Source organism: Ambystoma mexicanum, chromosome 10 (assembly GCF_040938575.1).
Source record: "Ambystoma mexicanum isolate Mex_15411 chromosome 10, UKY_AmexF1_1, whole genome shotgun sequence".
Classification (NCBI taxonomy): domain Eukaryota; kingdom Metazoa; phylum Chordata; class Amphibia; order Caudata; family Ambystomatidae; genus Ambystoma; species Ambystoma mexicanum.
The window spans coordinates 1,165,979,434-1,166,005,087 of NC_090932.1; the positions used below are offsets into that span (position 1 = coordinate 1,165,979,434).

Consider the following 25,654-nt stretch of genomic DNA (forward strand, 5'->3'; position numbering starts at 1 on the left):
ATACATTGTATTACATGCATTTTCTTATTTCCGCCATCAGCTTTCTTTTGCACCAACCAGCTTGTGTGGTCATGTGCTCATAACATTTTATATATCACAACAATTTATATAACACTGCTCCCCCCAGCCCCCCAACTCTCACCCCCCGGCCCCTCCCCTTAATTTTAACATTCTAATTCAAGGTTGAGCTAAACGGCTTTCTTCTGCTAGAGCACTTTTCATCCTTCTTGCCAGGCAGGGCCCCCATTCTTGGGCCAGGTTTATTATCAGAGAATAGACACATTACAGAGTATAGTTGGTTTATAGTACAGTTGTTCCCTGTCCATTATGAACTCATAAAAGGGAAGCAAGGTGTTTAGAAACTTTTGGTAAGCTCCATATGCCATAGCCGTCACCTTCTCCATGGCCATCACTCCCCATAACCTCACCCACCACATGGCTATCACCGGCCCTTGTTCATTCTTCCACGCCTGTGCCAGGTTTATCTTGGCTGCATTTAGCATGTGAGTGATGAGGGAGGCGCCCCCTCCGGTGGCTGTATACAAAGAGGGGGTGTCCTGGCTGTTGAAGTCAAAGCTATTTGCAACCAATTTTGTTGCAAATCAACGTAGTGTGATGGCTACCCTTCGGCGGCGTTATTTAAGTATGCCCTAGGGAAGGTGTACATGCAGGAGGAAAATAATACACATGCGTAAACTGATGAGTGCGAGGAGGTACAGTTTTTATTAAGTAGCTGTCCTCATCCTTTATAACATTTTCTGAAAAACTTTTTCTTGTAAATGAAAGGGTGCATTAATTTAACCCATATAACAAACCACAATAGAGAAACATGTATGCGGTCAGTGTAGGTCAATGCCTAAAACACATTCGAGCAAGAAAATGCTGCATGGTAACAATCAGAGAGCGCGAGACACATCTGTACAAGACATCTCATTGTTTCTAATACATTTTGAATTTCTAATACATTTTGAATTTCTCATTGTTAACCATAAAGATGCAACAGGATAAAAACGGAGGGGTGTGTAACCCTAACCTAAGTAGCAAAAAACACAACACCTCTTGTTCCTTTAAGAAAAAGAGACCTTGGAGAGGTCTATCTTAGCCAGGCTATAGGGTGACCAGAATGTAGATCGCTCTACCCCTGAAAGATTGAAGATGGGTATTCTTTCTAGTATCTCCTCCGTCTCCTGTGTTGGTTCGGTGCTCGCCACCGTGAGTAGTTGAAAGGAGGCATTGGTTGGAAAGGTGGCGGGCCCCAGTAGCCTCCCCAGTGTCCCCCTTCGCCTAAAAAGGCAACAATTGTGGTTGTTGTTGATTGCCACAGTTATTTGGTCTTCCGTTAGGATTCGCATCATCGTCAGAAGATCCTGAACTTGATGTGTTCCAAAAGGATACTGTTTTGCGTCTATTCCTTGCGGATCCTGTTTGGTTCATTAATCTTTCTTTTTCCTTTTTGTCCTTATAATCAGCTGATAAGTGTGGATAAATAAGTTCAAGTTGAAAATTTTTAATGTCTTTAGCTAGTTTATGTTTTTTCTCTAGCGTACTGCTCATGAAGGTGTCCATCGTTTTGTTTATTTCTTTCAATTTGTCTCGAGCATTTTCCAGACTTTCATCATTAAGGAATTTGCTTTCTTGTTCTTTTAATTCTTTGGAAATGTCTTTATGTATTCTCTGAGCAGTGGTAATGGTACGGACCATGAGGTCCCTGCTACATTTCGTCGCAATTTTGCTAAAGTCCAGCATGTAGTCTTTGTCCTCTAGAAATAAAGCTGGTTCATTTCTTACTAGAAGACCGACTGGTACTAGGTTTGCCCTAAGGTATTCCCTTAAAAAATGTCTGTGTACTTCAGTTCTAAAGCAACGTTTTTTGAGGTTAAGTAATTCATCTGCAGACGCTGTCGATGCTAGGGTTTGTTGTGCACCCTCGATGTTAAATAATGTAGGGCCTTGGATGATTTCTAAGATTTGCTCTTCTGTGAAACTAAGAGTCTGGTCCATAATGTAGAGTGGAAAGTGAGGTGAGGACAAACAGTGGCCAGCAATAGTGAGAGAGAACTAGATAGGGTCCTGCTAGATAAACTGTATAAATCAGGAGCAAAAGCTTTATGAGGAAAGATCCCTATTATAGCACGCAGGCTATATCGAGAACAATATACACAGGAGGGAGAGCCCTAAACGGTGGTGGCATAGGCTCCCTCCGCTGTGGCCCCCAATAACACCACCGCTGGCTTAAGGGGCAACTGTACCATCGTCACTTCCTTGATATGGCCTAAGATTTCCTTCCAATATACTTCCGCTAGGGGGCCCGTCCAGCACATTTGTATCAAATCCCCGGTCTGAACACCTTCCCGCCAACATGTGGAGGGGTAGTCCGGGTTAATATAGTGCATGCGTTGTGGGGTCATGTACCACCTCAAACACAATTTATATGCTGCTTCCTTAATTGGCATACACTTCAAGCTGTTCATTGCCCTCCGCCAGATCTGGTCCCACATATCCTCCGTAATAGGTTTGCCAAAGTTTTGTTTGCATTTTATCATATACAGTAGGACTTCTTCTGGGTTTGGCCCATCTATCAGTCGATAAAGTCTCGACACCCCTTTCTTGATTACCCCCTCTTTTACCGTGAGTTCCAGCCCAATAGGGTTTCTATTAGCCCCTTCTTTTATTTTTGTGTTTGAGATCCAGTGTCTTACTTCAGGGTATCGAAAGTGTTCGCGTTCAGGTATCTGGAATTTGTTTTTACATTCTTCGAACGTCAAGGTATTCCCTTCCACATAAAAGTCCCCCAGTGCCAGTGTTTATCCCGCCCTTCAGTGCGTCCAGAAACTGGGTTGTAATGCGGGAGTGAAGTCTTGGTTATAAGCCATTGGTGTGAGCGGGCCTCCTCCTAATTTTATCTCCTTTCCCCGTAGGGCCTTGTTCCAGTACGAGAGGGTGGCCTTTGTTGTTTCGAACAGCTTTCCATCATGTCCCCTATGTTTTGGTCTCAGAAAGCCTACATTCTCCAACAGTATTTTCATTGCATCTCTTTCTACGTTTGACCACCCATACAAATTCTCCCCAGGGGCCCATTGGAGTATCGGGGCCACCAGTGGGGCCAGTAAATATCAGTGAAAATCTGGGACCCACAGTCACCCCAGCGCCGGGGGTCAGAATAGGACCTTTCTAGGAACCCTGGGCCTCTTCCCCTTCCAGATAAAGGACATAGTTTCTTTCTGCAAGTTTTTGATCGCTAGGTTTGGGATCCCAATTGGGAGAGCACCCACCACATACAGAAACCTTGGTAGAAGAGACATCTTTATAGCCGTTATCCTTGCAAACCAGGACACCTCCTGCATGTCCCATCTTTTGAGGTCCTCAATCAGAGTTTTTAGTAATCCCGGAATGTAAGCACCATATAACTTCTCATATGTGGGTGTCCGGTTTACACCCAAATATTCCATTGTTTTAGGTTCCCATTTATTTTAATGGATGGCTTTCCCCCCAATCCCATACCTGCTCTGGATCTTCTGTGATATTAAGTGCTTTAGATTTAGCATAGATAATATGACACCCTGAAACCCGCGCAAAGCTATTCAACAATGTGATGACCCTTGGTAGTAAGTGTGCAATGTCCTTCAAGAACAATAGAACATCGTCCGCATATAAAGTGACTTTTTGTGTGCCACTGTCTACCGTAGATATCTCTTGCACCCTTTGATCGGCTCTGATCGCCTGTATCAATGGCTCCATGTCCATGGCAAATATTAGCGGGGATAAGGACACCCTTGACAAGTCCCTTTGTGTATAGTAATGCTATTTGTGAGCTGCTCATTAACCAATAGCCTAGTAGTCGGGTTACCATAGTCGGCTATGACCATGTGAGAGAAGATGGGCCCACGCCCAAACTTTTCCAGTGTTAGATGTAAGAAGTTCCAATCCAGGCTGTCAAAAGCTCTTGTAGCATCCTGGGCCAATACAGACATGCGTTGACCTGTCTTCCGGCCCCATTCAATGACATTTATAGCTCTTTGAATATTATTGTATGTGTGGCATCCCATTACAAACCCTGCCTGGTCCGGGTGAAGAATCCCGGTAGAACCTCAGCCAACCTCTACCAAAATCTTTGTGTACAGTTTGGCGTCTCCGTTAAGTAATGAGTTGGGGCGATAGCTTGCACATTCTGTTGGGTCTTTACCCGGTTTTAACAGTAAGATTGTGGTGGAGGGGCCCATGTCCCCCGCGATTAGCCCTGTATCCCTTATATAGTTAAAGAGTTTGGTCAGAGGACGCACCAATATGGTTCTGAACGTCTTGTAGTACATGTTACCAAACCCGTCTGAGCCCAGGGTTTTGTTCCCTTTTAGGGTGCTTATGGCGCGCCATACCTCTCCTCTGTTATCGGGGCCGCAAGCACCTGCCTATCCGCCTCTGGACTTTGTGGCTGGTCCACCCTCTCCAGAAATTTCTGCTGTGCCTCTAACTCTAAATTCTCTCCCGCTAGGTTACGTTTAAAGAATGAATGCATGATTTCTGCCATTTCGGCTTTCCCCCTCTTCAATTCACCCCTGTAATTTTTTAAGTTGGCTGATATAGTTTGGGGATTTTAGTTTTTGTAGTTTGGCTTCTAGGAACCGATTAGCTGCATCCCCTTTTATATAATACGTTTGTTTTGTTTGCAGGAGGAGTTGCGTGGATTTATCTGCGAGATGGGCCTCTAGCTTAGCCCTTGCCTTCTTAAGTACCTGCCAGGCCTTTTGTGATCCCTTTGCCGTATGTTGTGCCTCCACGATCCCCACTTCCACCTCCAGCTTTTGCTTTACGCTTTCTTTCTCCCTCAGGAAGTTTGCTGTTTGTGCAATAAATTCTCCCCTTATTACAGCCTTACTGGCTTCCAATATTGTGCCTCAGTCTACACCTGGCGTATCATTCTCTTTAAAGTAATTTTTCAGGGTTGTTTCTATGTGTGAACTAAGGAATTGGTCCCTTAGGATCAGCTCATTCAGTCGCCATGGCTTGCGAATGCGTGGGGGCGGCCCTATCGGGTCTACCTTGTGGGAAACTTGTATGTGATCTGACAGGTATCTCACCCCTATTTCCAACCCTGTGACCTGTGGGACCAGCGTGTCTGAGATCAAGATCATATCTATCCGTGAGAAGCCCCTGTAAGCAGATGAGTAGTGTGTGTATGATTTATCCTGTGGGTGAAAAAACTGCCAAGTCTCTGAGGTGCAGTTCCCTGTGAAACTGGGCTAAAGCCTGCCTAAATTTGTTATCGTTGGGGAAGGCAGGAAGAGACTTGTCCAATGAGGTATCCATCACAAAGTTGAAGTCCCCCCAACTAGGACCTGTCCCACACGCCACTTTGCGATCCTTGCTAACAGCTTTGTCAAGAAATTGTCCTGTTTTTCATTAGCAGCATAAACTGCAATCAAGGTTACTAGTTGGCCCATCAGTTTCCCTCCCAGCTCAAATAACGACCCTCTCCGGGTCCCGATGCACAAACTGTTTCTCAAAGCGCACCCCCTTTGCAAACAGTATCCCCACTCCCTTTCTCTTCATGCCGCTTGAGGCCAATTATTGCTTGGGGAAGGCCCTATGCTTTAGCCCATGTTCGTCCCCAGGCAGCAAGTGAGTCTCCTGCACCCATACCCCCCGAGGCCTGTATCTCTGACAGTCTCCTCATTAAAAACTTTCTTTTAATCTGAGAGTTTAGCCCCTTTGTGTTCAAAGTTATAAATGTCAGGTCAGCCATTCTCTGTATTTTCAACCATTTGTCTTATTGACTCCCTAGTCTCTTCCATTCCCCTGCCCTGTAAAGGTGTGTTGCACGCCTCCTCAACCTTTTGATATCCTATCCCCTCACGCCTTCCAAACTTTAAACTCCCCCATTAAACCAACAAAGAAACTGTACACTATTGCTGTACAACAATATTTCACCGGGTCTTAACTCCCACCCGGGATATATAGGGTCCAAATCCTCCCCCTTCCCCATCCCCACCCCTTATTTCCATTAACTTGTATCAATCAGATTTCCCTTTATTAGCCCCCTTATTCGGAACGGTCCAGATTCTTGTCAACCCTCCCCTTCCGACTTTGTTCTCTTCTCTACCATCAGGACCAGGATTGTACTACGTTGATTCCGACCTTGTCTGGGGCCATACCCATGTGTAGTCTGTTCATGTAGGGTCAGAGTTCTTAGCCTCTCTGCTCCAGGCTTTTGGGCAAGGACGACCCGGCCTCCATTTCTCCTTCCCCGGTCGTGCCACCACCAACGAACCATCTTTCGGATTCTCTTCCTGATAGCTAATTCCAATATTTTCATCGTCCCTCATTATCTCTGCCATTTCTTCCTCCTTCGAGATCGGGTGTCGCTGGCCCTTCCATTCGAATCAGAGCCCACTCAGGAACATCCAATGGTATCTCACCTTCTTGGATCTCAACCAGTCTGTTGCCACCCTTAGGCGCTTTCTTTTTAATAGGGTTGATTGGGCTAGGTCTTGGTAGAGTGAGTGACGCCGCTTGAAAGCAGATTGGTTCCAGTTTCAGAGCTGCCCACATGATTTCCTCTTTCAATTGGGATAGGTGGACCCTGGTCAGCACGTTAGGTTTTTGTTTAGTTGTGTACGAGGAGTACACTCTGTGGGTGCGGTCCAGGAGGATTTCTTTCCCCCCTTCTGGCTCCAGGATATGGCGAAACAAGTCCACCACATATTATTGCAGTCCTGCGCCTGGCAGGGATTTGGTAATCCCCCTAGTGCGTATATTATGCCTTGACCTGTTTTCAGCAACCTTCTGTTTAGACTGGACCCAATCCATCTGCTGCTCCAATGCTTGCACCCTCCTGGCGAGCTCATCTTGTTCGTGCCCCTGTTCTGCCACTGTGGTTTCCACCTCATCCACTCTTCTTTCAATGGCCAGGTCCTTAATTTATTTGGCTAGGTCAGAGGCGCTTTCTTTAATGTCTTTTCAGCATTGCCATCAGGTCTGACCTTCTTATGGGTTGATCCTCGTCCTCTTGAATGCTCTGGTGAGGGGGTGAGTGTATCTCTGCGTCCGTTGTTGGCTACGTTTCTGCTGTTCTGTGCCTTGCATAAGGGTCTTTAATGTCCCCCGAGGTTGGCCCATTCTGCTTTGTCGCTTGTTTGGCCATCTTCCTTTTGTAAGCCCACTGGGTATCGCACTGGGTCCCAATTCCTCTGTTAAGTCTCCTGTGACCAGACCACTGGCCCACAGACAAGTTATATGTCTCGAGCGCCTTGGACTCCGTATCTCCCCACTAGTCCAGACTGTTGCTGCCTGCAGACGCTGATATTTCAATTGCCCCCCCCCCCAACGAGTGACTCGCTTCTGTGTCCCGCGTGAGCACCAAGGCTCCCTCGTGCTTTGCTTTCGTGTTTGGGGTCCCCTCCAGGACTTCCACCTCACCTGCCGCTCTGGGTGTCTCCCCTCTCACTCCGGTCCCGCTCCTACTGGAGGAGGCAGGACTACGAGTCCACCTTTTGTGTGGCCCACAGGGCGAGGAGCTATGTGGGACCTGTCATGAGCTCCACGATCTCAAGCTTTTACTATGCCCACTCAGGTTCATAGGGCCAAATTGCCATTAAACCGTACCTCCTCCACCAGTTTCACCAGAGTCCCCCAACAGCCGCGCTGTTTCAGTAAGCCCCCTCACCCCCAAGGGGGTGACTGGGCCTCCTGCTTCACTGTCCTTTGTGTCCAACCAGGCGTTCCCTTGCTTCTTTCCGGCGTTTGGTGCTCCCCAGGGCCCCCTCTTTAGCTGTTTCACTGAGGTTCCCCCCCCTTTCACTCAAGGCCCATCCTCCGATGTGAGGGACAGCCTCCCAGTCTTCCTTCTATGTGGGCCGTGGAGTGGGAATTCATAGGGAGTGTGTCCTGTGCTCCTTAGGCTTCCTGCTTGGTGTGCACGTCCCTCATCCTGTGTATGGATTGCCTTGCATCCTGCTCCTTTCTCCCCCACTTCCCGCTCTGGGCCACTCTCCCCCACTGCTCCGTCCCCCAGACATGCCAGGTCCCAGTCTCTCCACTTCTTCGGAGGACATGCTCGCTCCTCATCCTCTCTTCTTACCTAGGTGAGTCCCCCTTAGCCTCGAGACTCATTGGAGCTGCATCGCCTTTATCCCTCACTTCAGGAGGACGCCTGTCAGTAGCGCGGCTACTTTATTTCACCTCACACGGGCACATGAGCGTTCCTCTCTGCCACCGCAGGTTCGCCACCTCGCCATTGCTCCTCGCCTTGCATCCACCATCTTGTTGCAGCGCTGGCCAGAATTCGCTCAGTTCTTCTTCTGTGATTTTCACCGGAGGCTCCCCAGCCGTTTTTGCCACTGTCAATTACGATACTGGCTTATTTTATTTCATTTTGGGGAAGGTTTGGCCGGTAAGACAGGATCGAGCACGGGAGCCTACCGAGGATGCATCCGTCGGCTACCTCGGCTAGCCACGCCCCCCAGGAATTATATATTTTTTTTTTAGAAGTCTTCAGTTGTGGCAAATCATCCTGACCAAGACAATTGTTGTTGCTATTGATGAACTGAGAAATTGTTCTTTATTTGAAGAGGATAAATCTTGCACTTATTCAAGGAAGAGAAAGAACCTTCTATTTTCTTTGTTGAATCAATGGAGTATTGGAACTTTCTGTTGAGTTGAAGTTGCAAAGAACTGTGTAGGGACGTTGTTGCAAACTAAGGATTTCCTTATTTCTTTTTTGAACTGTGTAGAAAATCCTGATGAATCTGGTGATAGGAGAATCCGCCCAGTTTATAAGAAGAGACTGTTGTTACATTACAAACTCAATTGTTATACTAATGTTGATGTTTTTGACCTGCCCTGCATGACCTCATTTATCTATTGTATGTATAAGTGTGAAGGACAGATATCCTTTGTTAGAGTGTCTCCTTTAGTTTATTTTAGGCTGGGAAATCCTCATTAGGGTTTGTATACTGAGATGTTTATTCAACCTTCTAATTTAATAAAAAGGGATTTGTTGATAATCCTTCGCACAGTTGTTCGCCTCACATTTCTGACCCCTCACAGCCCATTGCTAGGTCAACTAAGTTAGTCTTTAACAACTAGTAGTTTGATACCATTCTGTAGCGTGGTGGAGAAACTCTGTGCTGACCTTGGTTGGACTCTAGACAACGCAGAGGATTATGACATTAAAATACGATATTGTAAAAAGGTTGAAAAGTGACGATTGGCAAAAGAATTATAATCATCTGGAGTCCTTTAAAACATATAATTGATTTTCGGGAATGGGACATCCCTACTTAAACTGCAACATTATTTGATTTTCTGCCCGGAAACTCAGACAATGTATTCTTCTTCTGAGGTTAGGACAAGTACTACTTTGTCGGCCAAAGGGCTGCAATTCAAGGTCCCGGTTGCAGAAAGAACATGTAGGATATGAAATTCCCTTAACATGATGGTGACAAGTAGGCAGGGTTTAACATTATCCAGAAACGTGGGCAATATGTATATGAATTTTTTTAGTTAAATTTGTACATGACCTTGAAACCATACAGTCTGATGAATTTTGGAACTTGTAAACACAGACAATATGGTGGTTATAACTGCACTGTGTATGGAGTATGGCAGCATGTGATAATGAAATTAGACCCATGTATTATTACGATTTTATGATGATTGTATTGTAAATTCATGTATTGTATATTTGCTGAATTGATTATATGGAAGGTGATGACTGATACTATAGAATTGTGATTGATTGCATTCATAGGTTGGATTATGTGATTGTCTTATATATTTTATAAATGTGAAAATGTAATTTTAACTGTTAGACATAAATAAAAATATCTTAATTGTGTTCCTTACCATCAACTGTCATTAAAATAACAATTTCCATTGTAGGTGGGTGTGGTGAGGTTAGGGAAGGAGAACTGGGGGATCATGTGGTCCAGGCATGGACCACCACACTCTCTATGTTGATGGCCCTCAGATGTGGTAAATAGGGATGCCAAAGGCCACCTTCTCAGGCCTAGCCACATATGTCAGGTGTCTACTGCCACTCCTGGATCGCTTTCATGGTCAGCATGTCAAGACTCTTATCACGCCCAGAGACCCCCATTGAGGCCCAATAATTATATCCTTGGTTATGAAAAAAAGAAGCCTGATGAACATCGAGCTGTGATCGGTGACTGCAGTGTTCGATGAGCCGTGTGTTGACATTAGTGAATGCCAGCTAACTGAGAGGAATAGGTATACTATTGCTGCTGAAGCCCAGAAACCAAACTTCATACCTCCAGAAATAATTTGTCTGTAAACCTCAGTGATGGGATCATTGAATTAGATTGCTCGGAAGGAAGTGCCACCTGAATCCATTATGGCAGATGGTCAAGGCAAGAAGGATATGGTACATCTGGGAGGAGGGAAAGGAAAGGAGATGAAAGGAAACCCACTGCTGAAAGAGCAAGGAGATGAGGCCAAAGAAGAATATCAATATAGATGATGTTGATTGATTCAAACTTAACCCCTTTTGGGATGATCAAAATAAAATATGTAGAGAACTTCAAGCTGGTTTTGAGTTGTCTGTGGCTCCCTTGGCTGTTACATTGATATTAGGTAAAGCAGGCTTTAGTCAATCTGAAATAGCCCACACATCTATTATGCTGCCCATGATGTGGCTGTGATGAAGCTAATTTAGAACATTCATGTTTAACCCTTTGAGTATCCTCAGTACTTGGGTATACTCCCTAAAATGTACCCTTGTTTTGTCACAAGACAACTTTGGGGTGGGTTGTCGGTTAAGATGCACACACACCCGGAACACCTCAGGCGAAACATTTTTTATTAAATGCCAAATGAGTGATCACTTAAAAGGTTAATTATCAAAAGCTAAAATGACGTACTTGTTACATATTGAGAATGGCTTTTGAAGACGAGTCACTTAGCGGTCAAGCTTTCTGGTTCTTCGATCATATTTGGCACACAAAATGAGAAGATGGATACCCATGGCTGTCTTTAATTTTGTGCATTTGTGAATGGCTGGTTGCAGATTGCTAGAAATTGCTAACAAAATGAATCTCAAAAGATTTCTATTTATTAATAAAGAATACAATCAACATTTTAGACATAAATGGTCAATGTTTATTGAATATTGTGTCTTTGAAGATTGCTGTGAAGTTGTAAAGATTACGTTTTCTTTCTTTGTTTTATTTTATTTTTCTTATTGCGCTATGGTTACATTGGGTTTTAGTTTAATGTGCCTGTCCAAATAACTGTGTTAAATTTATGTTGTTTTAAGGCACTACTGCTGATGCCTCTATTTTTACAAAAATAATGTATACAGAATAGGGGTGATGGGAATGAGGGGAGAGATGGGCAGGCAGGAGCTAGGCAACGGGTGCTTGAGTTCAGGAACTAGTGCAGTATAAGGAGCATGGAGTGCAGAGAGTGAGAACTGGAGGGCTAATGTGGCAAAGGAGGAGAGGAGTTGGTAGGTGAAGATAGAAGATCAGGCGAGATTGGAGGGAAGCAGATGCACTTGCAAAGACAGCGAGATGAGTTTGGGAATATAGTAAGACTACAGAGGCAGATTGTAGGGTATGAAATGGAAGAGGCAGACTAGACAGTTGGCGTGTGGAGCGACAGGAATGTAGCGATGGGAGGGCAGGAGAGGGAAGTGGCGGACAGGAAACAGAAGAGGGGTAGCATAAACTGAGAATAGGAGGTGTAGGTGTAAGAGCAGGAGCTTTAATGGGCCTAAAAATGAAGATTTGCAAGTATGGGGGATCATGGAGGGCAAAATATCAATAGGAGGGCTTGAGGGACAATACAATGACAGAAAGGTTGGATGTGATATCAGGATTGGAAGATGACTGGGCAGGACAGGTGGTTGGGGACGTGAGCTGGGAGAGCAGGAAGGAATGTCAGAGGGTAGGGAGATAGATATGATAAGAGTGTGAAGTAGAGAATCCGATCTCATTGTGCTGATGGAACTTATAAATGATAATTTCTCTTTATCTCGTTGTAGCTGGCGTTTCCTGTTCTGCAATAATGACTGTGAGCATCATTTCAGCTCTCCTGCTCCACAGATACAGAGAGGTACAAAAGGATTTAAAGGGACCTCTGGGACCTGCATCTGAGAGGTTCTGCTGGGAGATTAGTCACAGGAGGTTGTGGAAGGAAAGGTTCTTGGATGCATTTCAATGTGTAGGATGTGTGGGATGTTTGTAGTGAGTAGCTGAAGTCAGCTTGGAAATGTATGTAAACAGTACTGTATACTGTATGTGTATTGATGCTGGGGGTTGAGGGATGTGTATCCAGCCCAAAGTAAGTGTTTTCTTTTCCAGTCAGAGGTCAGGGACTAATTTTGCCTCACATTTTCCCCTGTACACTGCATCTAGTTGCCATCACATTGCCTACTACTAAGAAATCCTCAGTAGTGGCAAAGGTGTTGACCCTTTGCAACTGTAACCTCTCCGTTTGTAGGTATTTTCATGGAATATCAGGGAATTTAAAGGGCTTTGTAGCAACATACCTTTGACCAAAATCCCTCCTCCTGCCTCAGGGGTTGTCCCTTACCTGATGGTCAACACATTTTGTAGACAGAATTGTTACGTGAATAAATGTGTTCATCATATAGACTCATTCAGGAGGCTAAAGTATCAAAAAGTGGATCAGATCTTGTTTGAAACATTTCTAGCATCGTAAATAGGCTTGCTATACAGTTTCAGGTTGCTGAATCCTAATTTTCTGCTCTCTGATCCAATATTTGATAGGGAGATGCATGGGGCATTGTGGCCTCCTTGTGGAAAGCTTTGACAGATCTGCGTGAGGGAGGAAACATGTATTTTTGCCTGCATGCTTACATCCGCCTCTGTGTGCCAGGACACACTTCTATTGATGCTGTAAAAAGTGTGCGCTCCTCCCTCATCCTCAATCCCTGGTCTCATGCCAAATATGTTTCTGATTTTTGGTTGTGGCTGAGAGAAAAGGCTGCATTGATACACTGTTGGGAAAGCTAAGGGCTGGATTAAGATGCACCTTATGGTCAGGCCCCTGACCTACTGACCGCATTACACAAGACGCTCCTCTTGTGACTTCAGCAGGCAGCGCTCCCCTCGTCAGACATTCTTCCCTCCACCCAGCTCCCCAAGAGTCTTATCCATGATGCTCTTTTGTCTCCTTGTGGTACCTGTGAGATAGCCAGTTAAGAAAAAGAAACGGGATCTTCCACAGCCTGTCTGCTATTGTCAACAGCTCTTAATAGGGAAGTAGATGGTGCACAATTCTAATTATAGATGTGGGAGAAGGCACTCTTTTGCGGGTATTGGCGTCGGGTGGTTTTGGGTCTCTATCCAGCATTGGGGGCTCTTTCACCTTGCGCCGCCCTTTAATAAAGCCCTCTAACTTATTACATATTGCGTAATAGCTTTCCTCTGAGGTTGACTCTGACTCCATGTCAAATTGGATGCTAAAAGCCAATGCACTATGTCATATTTGAATTTTATTCCGTGGTTTATGTTGCTGAACCATGTTGTAAAAATGTCACTTGGAAAATAGAAGTGGCACGATGGCTAGAGGCTTTTTTTGAGTACTTGGTGATTTCCCACAGCAACTGATCCATCTATTTACAAACAGTGGCAAGCAGAAAGGCTTCTTTAATTGCCTACATGCAGCGCAGACAATGCCAAAGACTCGACTGTGTCAGATGCACTGGGGAATGCCAGCTTAACGCAATAATAATTCAATACAGCAAAGAACTCAAGATGTGAAGTGCACTGTGAGCGCCGTTTGCTGCTGTGAAGGCTGTGCAGTGCTGATCTACTTCTACTTCGTGCGTTAAGCAGGACGTTAATCCAGTAGTTTCTGGCTCTACTGAAGCTCTGCCCATTTTGACCCAGAAGAAGCATAAAAATACAGCCCGCGTGCATCGCAGGAGTGCACTGTGAGTGTGAGTGCTGTTTGCAGGGTGCAGAGGGCAAGGGTGCATTAACACAAATATTGGGTTTAGCCTGCTAATCTGCTGCGGTACTCATCGTTTGTTCACATCTACTGTCCGTCTACTGATTTTGCGGCCAAACGTCGCGCTGCATTGCTTTCATTTTTTTTTGTCTCTTTGAACTTTGAAGACTCCTTTTTTTTTACCCTGTAATTACGCGCAGTGCTGTATGAATATTTGTTTAATGCGTTACAAAGTCAAACGTTGTTGTGTTATTCCTGTTCCAGAAGTCGTGAGCGGCGTGACCCTTAGTTTTAAAAGCATTTAAAAGTTCACACAGTGACTGGTTGGTTGTTTAATAGACAGGTCGGCTTTTATTTTCCTGAGTTTTGACAGTAGTGAACTAATCTGTTTTACAAACGTTCCCGAGAATAGAACGTCTGTTCAACTAATGGTTACAAAGTAAAATTCTGTCCTGTGCACTTTATTTGAACGCATCTTTTTTTTTATTTTTTATTCAAGCCATTCTGAAGGTGAAGAAGGAGGTGCGACAACGTAGTGAAGGAAGGGGGTGTATAGGTATCATGAGCTACAAGTACACATTAAAGTCAACCATGCCAATTAATCAAAAACTGCTTCAACTGCCTGAGAACCTTACCACAGCAGTGGAAATGGGTAAAATGTAGCTGCCATAACAACCGCCTAGCGCCTTACAAAAACGAAGACGGTCAAAATCCCAAACAACAGATATAAGAAGCTTCTGTACTTTGGGGGAATATCCAACCATTCCTGACTGTGTGACGGAACAAAAAAAGAAGTGTGGCTTGTGGGACTTGGGATTAGGGCCTCAAGATATCGATGACAACGATCTTTTGATACATTTTAATGAGGTAACTGACTTGACACTGATCACTGCTCAACCCTTGACTGAACACAATTTGTCACCAACTGTCCTATATCGGGTGTTAATACTATAGATAAGGAAATAAGAACTATAGCCCAAATCCACATGACTGATAAATTGCCGATAAATTGTAGTATTACCAACGAGGATAGGTCTCCAATTAAATATGTCCCCAAAAACTAAGCAGCTTGATTTTGCTCTTTCTACTCCTTCTACTGATTTCCAACTGTTGCTGTGCTCAAATTCGAATTTAAATAAAACTGATGTCTTGTTGGTTCCTGACACCCAGATTCCTGTGGCCCAAGAGTACCCCTCTCCAGTACTGAGTTTACATTTTATTAATTTGTCCCAATCCCCATTTTTGTATGAGTCTGAAGTCGAAACTTCCTCATGTTCTTCTGCCTCCTATGCAGAACCTACTGCGCAAAGATCTCCTAATCCGATTGGAGTTCACCGTGTGAGTCCAGACACAACTTTTTATGGCGGTGAATACTGCGTAACTAGCGCTAGCCAAATATGATTCCCTGTATAGTAAGTTTACACACTGATTTATTAAATAAGTTGGATGCCCAATTAATGGTAAATACAACTGCTAAATCAATTGTTGAACCTTTTGACTCGTCATTTGCCACATCGACCCCACAGTTTGGGTGCTTAAAAGGAGGCTTTCCTTTGCAACATTTTGAACCCATAGCATCCAAAAAGGAAGAACTACTCGTATGTCCAGCTGTAATCCTAGAGATGGATACTACGGCCTCCTTAGCAAATCCGATCGATCCCAGAGTCGAAATGTGTGAACAAATCACTCCACCCTCTACTATTTAAAGTCAAATCCGACTTTTGAGATTTTTCAATGTGCGAAGAAGTCAAAGGTTAATGGTGCAATTCTCCAACATGGGGTCTGGCATGGATTCACATGCTCATGAATATTCCCCGTCGTCGGGCTGGGAATCCTCAGTAAAAGAAAAAATCAGTTTCATTTCTGAACTGTCCTTCTCCTGCCAACCAATCACTGAGCTCTGGATCATACTGCCTCCAGCCAACGACTGCCCTCTAACTAAGTCCCTCCTCGGCAGCTATCTTCAGATTTTTACTGCACATTCAAGTGTTGGGAGTCCTCGTGCTTAGCTCTCGAGCTTCTACTGTGTTTTTCGCTTTTTTGGAAGAGTTTTACTCCATTTTTCGGTCAATCAGGTCTTGTGCTCCATCGATCATCCTTCCGATTAACGGGGACCCGTGTTCGGATTTCTACAGCGCCACTAAAGCACGGATTTTGTCGAGTTTCTTCATGGAAGCTTCCAGAAGATTCTTCAGGCCTATGCTGCGTGGACCATGTCGGTCGAGAAGAAGGATTCCCCTTTCCTTTTTCAAGCTGTGCTCCGACTGCGGTTTGAGGAATGTTTACATGGGTGATAAACCTTCCCAGTGCCTGTACTGCCTGTACCCAAAGCATAAAGAGGAAGATTGTGCATTTTGCTGTGAACTCTCGAAACGCATGTTGAAGGATCGGCATAAACGGCTGGAGTGGCTGCAGGCCAAGGCCTTTGCACTGGGTGGTTCCTAGTTGCATGCCACTCCCGGAAAAGTTGAGCGGGCTTCTAAGTCCTTTGAGGGCGCCCCTCCCACGGGGGTCCAACAAAAGGCCAAGCACTGCGAGTCTGCTTCCGTTGGGAGCGCCATTGTGGCAGGCTCCTCGGCAGCCAGGGCACGTTCGACATCCCCAGCTGCATCAGCCTCCAGTCAACGCTCCGGAAGTCGGATCACCCGGGCAAGCTGAAGGTGGCCCCGGAGATGACCAAGGAGAAGACCAAACATGGTACGGCGTCCAACCTGCCCTCGGTGGAGAAAGGCCAAAGGGGAATGGGCCTCTGATGCGGCCTATAAGGAGAAGGCCAAGCAGGACAAGGTGTCCGGGGCGACCACGAAGGCCAAGCAGGACAAGGGGCCTGGCCTGACTGTGAAAGCCCAGGTGCACCAGACGAAGGCGGCGCCTTCCATCGAGGTGGTGGAAGTGTCCCTTTTGAAGACCACGGGGGCGGACCCGCAGGGCGTCCTTCCAAAGGCAAGAGTGTCCCTCCCTGCCAGGAGGGAGTCTTCATTCCAGCCCATTGAGAAGACCCCGGAGAAGAATATGCCAGTCATCTCCCTGAGACCATCCCCTCTGGACGCTAAGAAAGGAGGGGAGGCATTGAATTCCTCCCAGGCATGGATATATCCTCTGCTGAGGATGAGGAACTCGTCTATCTCCAGACCATCCAGGAGGAAGGTGGTGATGAGAGAAACATCAGAGTCGTGCCCTATGACGAGGGCGCAGACGAGGTCGACAATACCGGAGATGGCATTCAGGAGGTCGACGTTGGGCCTCAGGACGACTAGGGCACTGCCCCAGCTGCCGGTCCCTACCCCTCAGCTGCCACCTAGAGATCGTTCAACGGACATTTTCTCTACCCTTCATACACTTGGGGGAACCGCCATCCAGGAAGAGGCACTCGCTGCCCCCTGCCTTCCCACCTGTCGCCTCCTACTCTGCTACCCCCCACGGGCGAGACAGAGTTGGACACAGCGACGACACAGCGACGACGGGCACGGACAACGACGGTGGGATGGGGGACATCCCATCGCCTCCACCCAGATCCTCTCCACTGGACGAGATAGGATCATTCCATGCGATGATCTCCAGAGCGTCGGAGCTCTTCCAGCTTGCACCAGAAGAGAAGGAGGGCTTCTTATGCTAGTGCCGCAAGGCGAAGAGGAATAACATCCTTGCAGTCCCGCTCTTGGATGACATTTGGGACGAAGGACTGGCGCTTATGAATAACCGTTCTATGGCCCCAGCAAAGACGGACTGCTTAGAGAAGAAGTACAGGGTGCTGGACTCCGCGCCTAAGTGCTTGCAGGCTCAACCATCGGCAGACTCTGTGATTTCTGCAGCAGCCAAGAAGTCGTCGGGCTCTACGTCTTCGGCAGCATCCACCCCTCCGGACAGCGAGGGGAAGAAATTGGATGCGACGGGGAGGAGAGTTATCTCCTCTGCAGCGACGACCATCAAGGCTGCCAACGCCCTTGCTATCGTGGCACGCTACGAACAGGAACTGTGGTTCAAGCTCGCACCGCTGCTGGACTTCCTCCCCGACGATAAGAGGGCAGAGACGTTGGAGAGTCTTCAAGAGGGCGAGGTGGCGTCGGACCATGCCATCATGGTGGTCACGGAAACCGCGGACGCGGGTTTCCGCCAGATGGGCAATGGCATTTGCCTTCACTGCCGTGGCTGGCTCAAGGCCACCAACTTTCAACAGGAGGTCCAGACAAGGGTTTTGGACATGCCCTTTGACGGAGACCATCTTTTCGGGAAGGTTGTGGCTAAGTCTCTACAAGCCATCAAGGCGGACACGGAGATGGCACGCTACAGCAGCGACGGCTGTCCTTTCGGTCCTCAGGAGGCAAGTCTCCCCGATCTTTGTAGAGTTACGGTGGGAGCTACTCTTCTTAGCGCCAGCGCTCCCACTCCTCGGCCCAGGAAACCAACAGGGGCTGCTCCAAGGCCTTCGGAGGAGGATGCTCTTGTCGCCAGGGACCCCAAGGTGGCCCATCAACCTCCAAGCAAGAATGAACCGGCCGGGACGTCGGGGCCCCCACCCATGCACCCCGGTGGGCGGGCGGCTGGCGATCTTCATCGGCGTGTGAAAGACCATCTCCACTGACCATTGGGTGCTGGACGCTCTCGCCTACTGCAACACTCTAGAGTTTCAACAGAAGTGTTTCCAAATACCACTGGCGGCCCGACAGGAAAATCACGTCCCTCATCTGCTACTGGAGGTTTGGGCCATGCTAAAGAAAGGGGCGATAGAGCTGGTTCCAAAGCAACTCCGGACTTCCAGAGTGTATTCAAGGTACTTCCTCATGCAAAAGAAGACCGGGGGCTGGAGGCCCATTCTCAACCTGCGACGACTGAACAAATACATAAAGTCCCAGAAGTTCCGAATGCTCACTCAACATGTGCTCCGACAACTGGAAGAGGGAGACTTTCTTTTGTCGTTGGATCTAGAGGATGCGTACTTCCACATCCTTATTCACAGAGTACACTGCAAGTTTCTGCGCTTCGTCGTTCAGGGGAAGCATTACCAATTCAAGGCCATTCCCTTCGGGCTAAAGTCGGTGCCCAGAGTCTTCACCAAGTGCCTGGCGCCGGTGGCAGCCCATCTACGACTCCAAGGGATCCATGTCTACCCGTACTTGGATGACTGGCTCATGCCGGCCAGTTCAAGAGACATCGCCGTCGACCACACAGTGAGGACCACCCGCCTACTGACGGATCTGGGGTTCTCAGTGAATTATGCAAATTCCTGCTTGACTCCATCGCAGGACGCGCTGTTTCTGGTATCCTGACTCAACACTGTGTCATGCCTGGCGTCACCATCGGAGGAGAGAGTAGCGGCCATTCTGGACAAGGTACAATGACTGCTAGCCCTGAAGATCGCCACGGTGAGGGCCATCAAGTCTCTGCTCGGCATGATGTCATGCATTTATCTCATTCGGCTCTGTAGGTTACAGATGCGCCTACTGCAGGAGTTCCTCGACGCCCGTTGGATTCAGATGTCCGGAAGCTTCCGGGACAGTATTGCGCTCAACGAGGGGTTCCGTCGGGCGATAAGGTGATGGGGCGTGTGCTCGCATCTGACCGGAGGCTTAGATTCCCAGGCCCCATCACACCAGGCGACGGTCACGATGCACGTTTCCCGAGAAGGATGGGGAGCCCACACCGGAAGTCTTCACACCAGAGGCCTGTGGCTGCCAGAGGAGAAGACATTGCACATCAACGTTCTGGAGCTACAGGCATTGTTTTGGGGCCTCAAATCGTTCCTGCCATCCCTCAAGGGCAAAGTGGTGCGGGTCTTCACAGACACCACCAAAATGTTTTACATCAGGAAACGGGTAGACCAGATCCCCAGCGCTCTCCAAAGAGGCGCAGGACTTGTGGCACTGGGCCGTCGCCCAGGGGATGTACCTCATCCCGTTTTATCTGGCAGGAGTAAAGAACACAGTTGTCGACTCTCTGAGCAGGGAACTTCGCTCTTGCCACGAGTGGGAACTTCGGCAGGACATAGTTGAGAAGCTGTTCCTCAAGTTTGCGATTTCGACGAACACCAAGTGCTGGAGGTTTGCCAACAAGGGAGCATGGGGGACGCATTCTCATTCCCTTGGGAAGTCCTCTTTCGGTATGCGCTCCCTCCTTTGCTGTTGTTTTTTAAAATGTTTTTTTTTTCATGTGTGGCATTTAATTTATTTTTTAAATAAAATGTCTTTATTACACAACTCGTATCTCATCAACACAGGCCAAACATGGTACTGTACAGTACAACATTGTCAGCAGGTTGCTTTCCAGAACGGTTATAGTTTTAAGTATATCACAAAATCAAGTTACAAACCGTACATTGGCTCTATGGACGTAACATGGGATTCACTGGACCTCCAAGTAGCACGCAGTTCTCTACAGGTGCCTCTGCCCCTCCCTCCACAGGTACTTTATGCGAAAGAACCCAAGCACACTATACATGATGGGGTCAATACGGGGAGCTCTCCTAGGTTAATAGATATGCCGTGAAGGGGTTCCAAATATTTTTGGATCGATTTTGTAGCCCACAAAGGGATGCATAATACTTATCCGTGTCACACAGCCAAACTAGATCCTTCAGCCATTCTCTTACTCTATTTCATCTGGACACATCTCCTATTGACAATCATGCAGGTTGATAGTAACCTTCGATATTGTTTTGGAAGTCCTGGGAGCCACCCAAATATATAGCACAGCAGTACGCAGGGCACATCTTGCCCTAGCATCTCTGTCATAATACCCGCCACTTGCTCCCAAAAAGGGCGCAGCTTAGTACAGGACCACAGCATATGTAGCAGCTCGGAGGGGTCTGCCTTACATCTTTGGCAGTTTGCGGGTTTGCCGGTGTTACTTCGTTTCATCATTCAACTCAAACGGTGCCGGTGCTGGATGCTCCTCGTCGCACCGGCGTGGCCGAGGCAGATCTGGTACCCGGTCCTTCTGTCATGATCCCCAAAATCCCAGTAAGCAATATCGGCAGTATCTGGTCTAGGAGGGTGGCTGAGTGGCACAGAAACAGATTTCTGCCAGAGTTTTCCAGCAGTTGCCCCTTCCAAAATGGCCCCCGGGACAGGTCACCCAGCAGGATCCAAAATGGCCCCTAGTGGGCCTGCAGCACAGAATCCTTGGTGGTCTAGTGCTGCTGGGTGGGGCCCAGGACTATATAAACCCCGCTCTGGGCCACACCCAGCGCTTAGCGTTTTCTTTGGCTTGGAAGCAGCATGACGTTTGCCTGCTACGATCCGCTTGAAACAGACCCGGCGTTTGCTTCAAGGACCCAACGCTGTCATCCCTACTAATACAGACTACCACGGGATCCAGCATTTGATGCCGCTTGCCCGCACCCCCAGGAGGTACGCCTGCAGCTCCTGCAAGAAAGAAGGACACAGGGGTAAGCCAGAGATAATCCATCATCTCCCACACCCCCATCATTGTACTTACTTCGGTCCGCTCCTCCCACGCAGCGGGGCTCCGCGGTTGTCTTTATGTACCGCAAGTGCAGACATTCAGCGGACCTGAAAGAAGACAAAGAACAGTTTTGACATTGGGCACGGGTGCTAAACAGCAACTAATAAACATTTATTTCTTTGGACAACAGCAGAAAGCGTGCCTCTGAATACAAGACGGCACGCAGGCTCTACGCTCTGCTCAGTATCATCACAGGTGCTATAGCAAGACTTTACCAGCGTGGAATCTAGCGCCCACAAATAAGAGGCATTCCCCAAGGCAGATAGGTGCGCCGCAGCTGGCCTGGACCACCATGATCCAGTGAAGTAACTGGGTTAGACTGCAGAGAAGCATTGATGGACTATGCCTACAATATACCAGGAGGTTCCCAAGAGACCCTTCAATACAGAGTGACCCGGAACCTTACCCATCAATCCAGACCACTCTCCTCTCTGTCTGCTGGGTGATTAAGCCTGCAGTAAACGGAGTGGAGGGAGTGTTTTGGACGAGCTACAAAGGGCCGGCATTATACGCCGACAGACCGGACCAGGCACTCCTGCAGGGCCCCAGAGGTAGGCGTTGCACCTTCTCACCATGTCAGCGGCCCCAACAGTCAAGCTGCCAGCGTTCGCGGATCTTCTTGCCAGGGAAGGAGGTGCCATTCTTCACCACGATCCAGGGTCTCTGAACCTGAAGGCCTGGCACCTGCAGCGCTAGAATTCGGTGGGTACAATCTCCTGGCAGATTGCAAGGAAGTTCTCGCCAAGGCTAGAGCATCGTCTACTTTGAAATGCTGCAGAATTAAGTGGAAGAGATTTGCTATTTGGTGCCGTTCCCAGAAGATTGACCCTCTTAGGGTCAAGGCCCGTCGGGTACTTCCATATTTGCTGTCGTTGGCCAAATCGGGCCTGGCTCACGCCTCCATCAAGGTCCATCTGGCAGCTATCTCGCGCTACACCAGATCCCCAGGACGACCCTCCTTGTGGTCGCACTGGTTGGTGAAGGAACTCATCAAGGGACTATTCCGCTCGTTCCCGCCAGTGAAGGCTCCTCGCCGGTGTGGGAGCGCAGTGTGGTACTTACTAGGCCCATGGGAGCTCCGTTCGAGCCTATGCATTCTGTTCCACTCAAGTTTCTGTTGTGGAAAACAGCTTTTCTTGTGGCCATCACCTCTGCACGACGAGTGGGTGAGATCCAGGCCCTCTCCTGTAAACCACCTTACTTGACTTTCCACGAGACGAGTGGGGTGATACGGACGCACCCCTCCTTCATGTCCAAGGTGCCGTTGGACTTTCATCTAAATGAGCCCTTGGTGTTGCCTGTGTTTTGTCTGACACCTTTGTCGCCGGCTGAAAGGTCTTTGCACTCGCTGGATGTGGCTAGAGCGCTGACGTTTTATGTGGCCCGCACGAAGAGTTTCTGTTAAAACTTCTCAGCTCTTTGTGAACTTTGGTCCTGTGAACCATGGGAAGGCCCCGTCCAAGGCTTCCATTTCCAGGTGACTCTCTGGCTGTATCACCCACTGTCACCAGTTGGCAAACCGACCTGGTCATCCGAGAGCCCATTCCACCAGGGAGATCGCTGCTACAACGGCGTTCCTGTCTGGTGTGCCCCTGCTGGACATCTGCAGGGCTGCTACTTGGAGGTCGACGCACACCTTCACGAAATTCTACTGCGTCGTCAGGGATTCCAGGGAGGAGTCCAGAGTCAGCCAAGCAGTGCTGCGCAACCTGTTTGCTTGAAGGTGAGCCTGGTGAGGAGGTAAGAGATGCTTATGTTGAGCCTTGCCAGCTCCCGTGGTTGTGCATGTGTGTACTGCTATGTATTCTTTATTCATGAGCATATGAATTCATGCCAGACCCCATGCCGGAGAAGGAACAAGTTACTTTCCTGTAACTGTTGTTCTCCAGCATAAATTCACATGTGAACCCTCCCGCCTACCCCTCTGCGGCTCTTCTCTTGGTCCTACTGCCACTTTACGTGCTACCAAATGTGAAGATGGCTGCCTGAGGAGGGGCTTAGGTAGAGGGCAGTCATTGACTGGGGCCAGTATGACCCAGAGCTCAGTGATTGGTTGTTAGGAGACAATTCAGAAATGAAACAAACGGATTTCTGAATTTTTCTTTTACCAAGGACTCCCAGCCTGATGGGGAATATTCATAAGCATGTAAATCCATGCCAGACCCATGCTGGCGAACAACAGTTTCAGTTAAGTAACTTGTTCCTTGCGAAGCTACCACAAATTCAAAAAAGGTGCATAAAAAGAAAGATCCCTAGTAGTAGGAAATGTATGCACATTTTGACACCAGGAAAACAAAATGTGCAAATGAACGCTCAAAAAATGAGAAAAACAAAGATTCTAGTGAAGCGCTCAAAAAAGAACAAAATTCAAAATCTACAATTGGCTCGTCAATTATCTGATGATTTATCCCAAGTGGGAAATATTGAACCTGTAGGCGACCTTATAGAGGCTGCTGATGCTCTTAATAGAAAAGATGCTGCTTCCTTGACATCCGATCTGCCTTCCATATCACATAAGAACGATGTTATCAAGATAGCAAAGAGAGTTGAAGGGAGACCCTCATTACAAGAATGGCTCGATACCTCCAAATGTATGACTTTGGAAGAAAGGTTTAAGATCGAAAAATCTATAAACACATTGCTACATGCTCAAGCCTCCACTTCAAGGTTAATTAAGATTCCACAAAGGCCCACTTTTTGTAATATCGAGACACCGTCTAAGAAGCTAATGACAGATAATGGAAAATCGATTGAAACATTGATAAGTAAGAACACCATGGGAATCCCTAAATCACAAACAAAATTCCAATCAAACTGCCATTCATTAATCATGCAATGCTGTGCAGAACGTTGTCCACAATATGTCTTGAATAGAGCAAGTATTCTAAACACTGTTAATGATATTCATTTCTTGGAAGATTTGCAAAGTAATGACATAGCACGAGTTGAATTTGTAGATGAGATGAATCTGAGTTGTGTAAGATTATAGATGCATCAGAAGTTGTCATGAATACTTTGTGATTAGCAAAAGAAGAACTGTTAGGAATGGGTTTTAAATTATTCCAGGACAATACCCCTAACCATGATCTACCGCTGAACAAACCAAATTGTTTTGACAATCAGGCCCTGGTTGCCCTCAGTATGTAAATGTAGAAGTCAATAGAAATCAATCCACTTTATGTAATAAAGCATATTCTGATGTAAATTCAATCCTGGTATTGAAAATACCTATGTAAATGATAGATCTAATGATTTAAGAAGTGAAACAAACTGGCTATCCATTGGATTTATGCAAACAGCAACCCATGAACTCCAACGCAAATCGGTAACAATCCATTGATCAACTGCAGAAGAGCTACTGATTGGCAAGTTGGAATACGAAGGGTTTTAAACATCTTTTATCTGCAAAAACGGACAACCTGAAGGATATTGACATTTTTCTATTACAGGAGACTTGGTTGGTCGAAGTTCACGTATGGGAAGATCATATATTGACCCTTATTCCAGCTACGAGAGGGATTACGGGTCGACCTGCCTAGAGTCTCATAGTAGCTATAAAATCCAGTAGTGGATTGACCTTAGAACCATGGGCAAATGTAAACTCGTGTATATATAACTTGCAAAAATTAGCTCAGAGGTGGGGTCTATGGCGGTCTTAAATTTGTATTGGAACCACATGGGGATTTCAGACAATGCTTTTATCGGTGGTGTGATTGAAATGCTTGATCTGATCAATAAGGAGCCTAACATTGCGTTGACACTGATAGCTGGTTGTCTGAAAAGTGTTTACCACCAAAAGACCAGGAGAAAACAGAAGTAACAAAACAATGGTTGTCTCTGATGAAAGAGAGACAGTTTGTCATGGTTAATGGATCATTTTTAAATGACATTTCACCTAAAAACACATGGAGGTGCGGTAACTCCTACTCATACATTGACTATATATTTGTTCAAAGAAGCACAGAGTGACCATAATCTGTTTGCTCTGTCCTGGTAGTGTAATGCTCATAAGATTGCAAGAGAACATTATTCATATCAAGTGTCATTAAAAGGAGCGAGGAATAGATTTAAATGGTCAAAAGCCTCTCGTGTATGTCTTCAGGTATATATGTAAAATAAGCAAATCCAACTTAATTCAAATTTAGTGAAAAATGTTGGAAAATACCTAGCAATTATGAGTTTATTTAAAGTACAACTGCCTTATTTTAATGAACCTTGTTATAACCACAAGTATAGATTTGATAATGTTGTTAATGATAAG

General features: G+C 46.8%; 1 protein-coding gene across 1 annotated transcript in view; it reads left to right on the forward strand.

Moving 5' to 3' along the window:
• Positions 1 to 25,654, forward strand: part of GPAT2 (glycerol-3-phosphate acyltransferase 2, mitochondrial) — a 2,680,481-nt gene that overhangs the window by 1,700,694 nt on the left and 954,133 nt on the right. Inside the window, exon 14 of the mRNA XM_069619102.1 lies at positions 11,999 to 12,069. Within this exon, the coding sequence (XP_069475203.1) occupies positions 11,999 to 12,069 (71 nt within the window). The remainder of the gene's footprint in view (positions 1 to 11,998; positions 12,070 to 25,654) is intronic.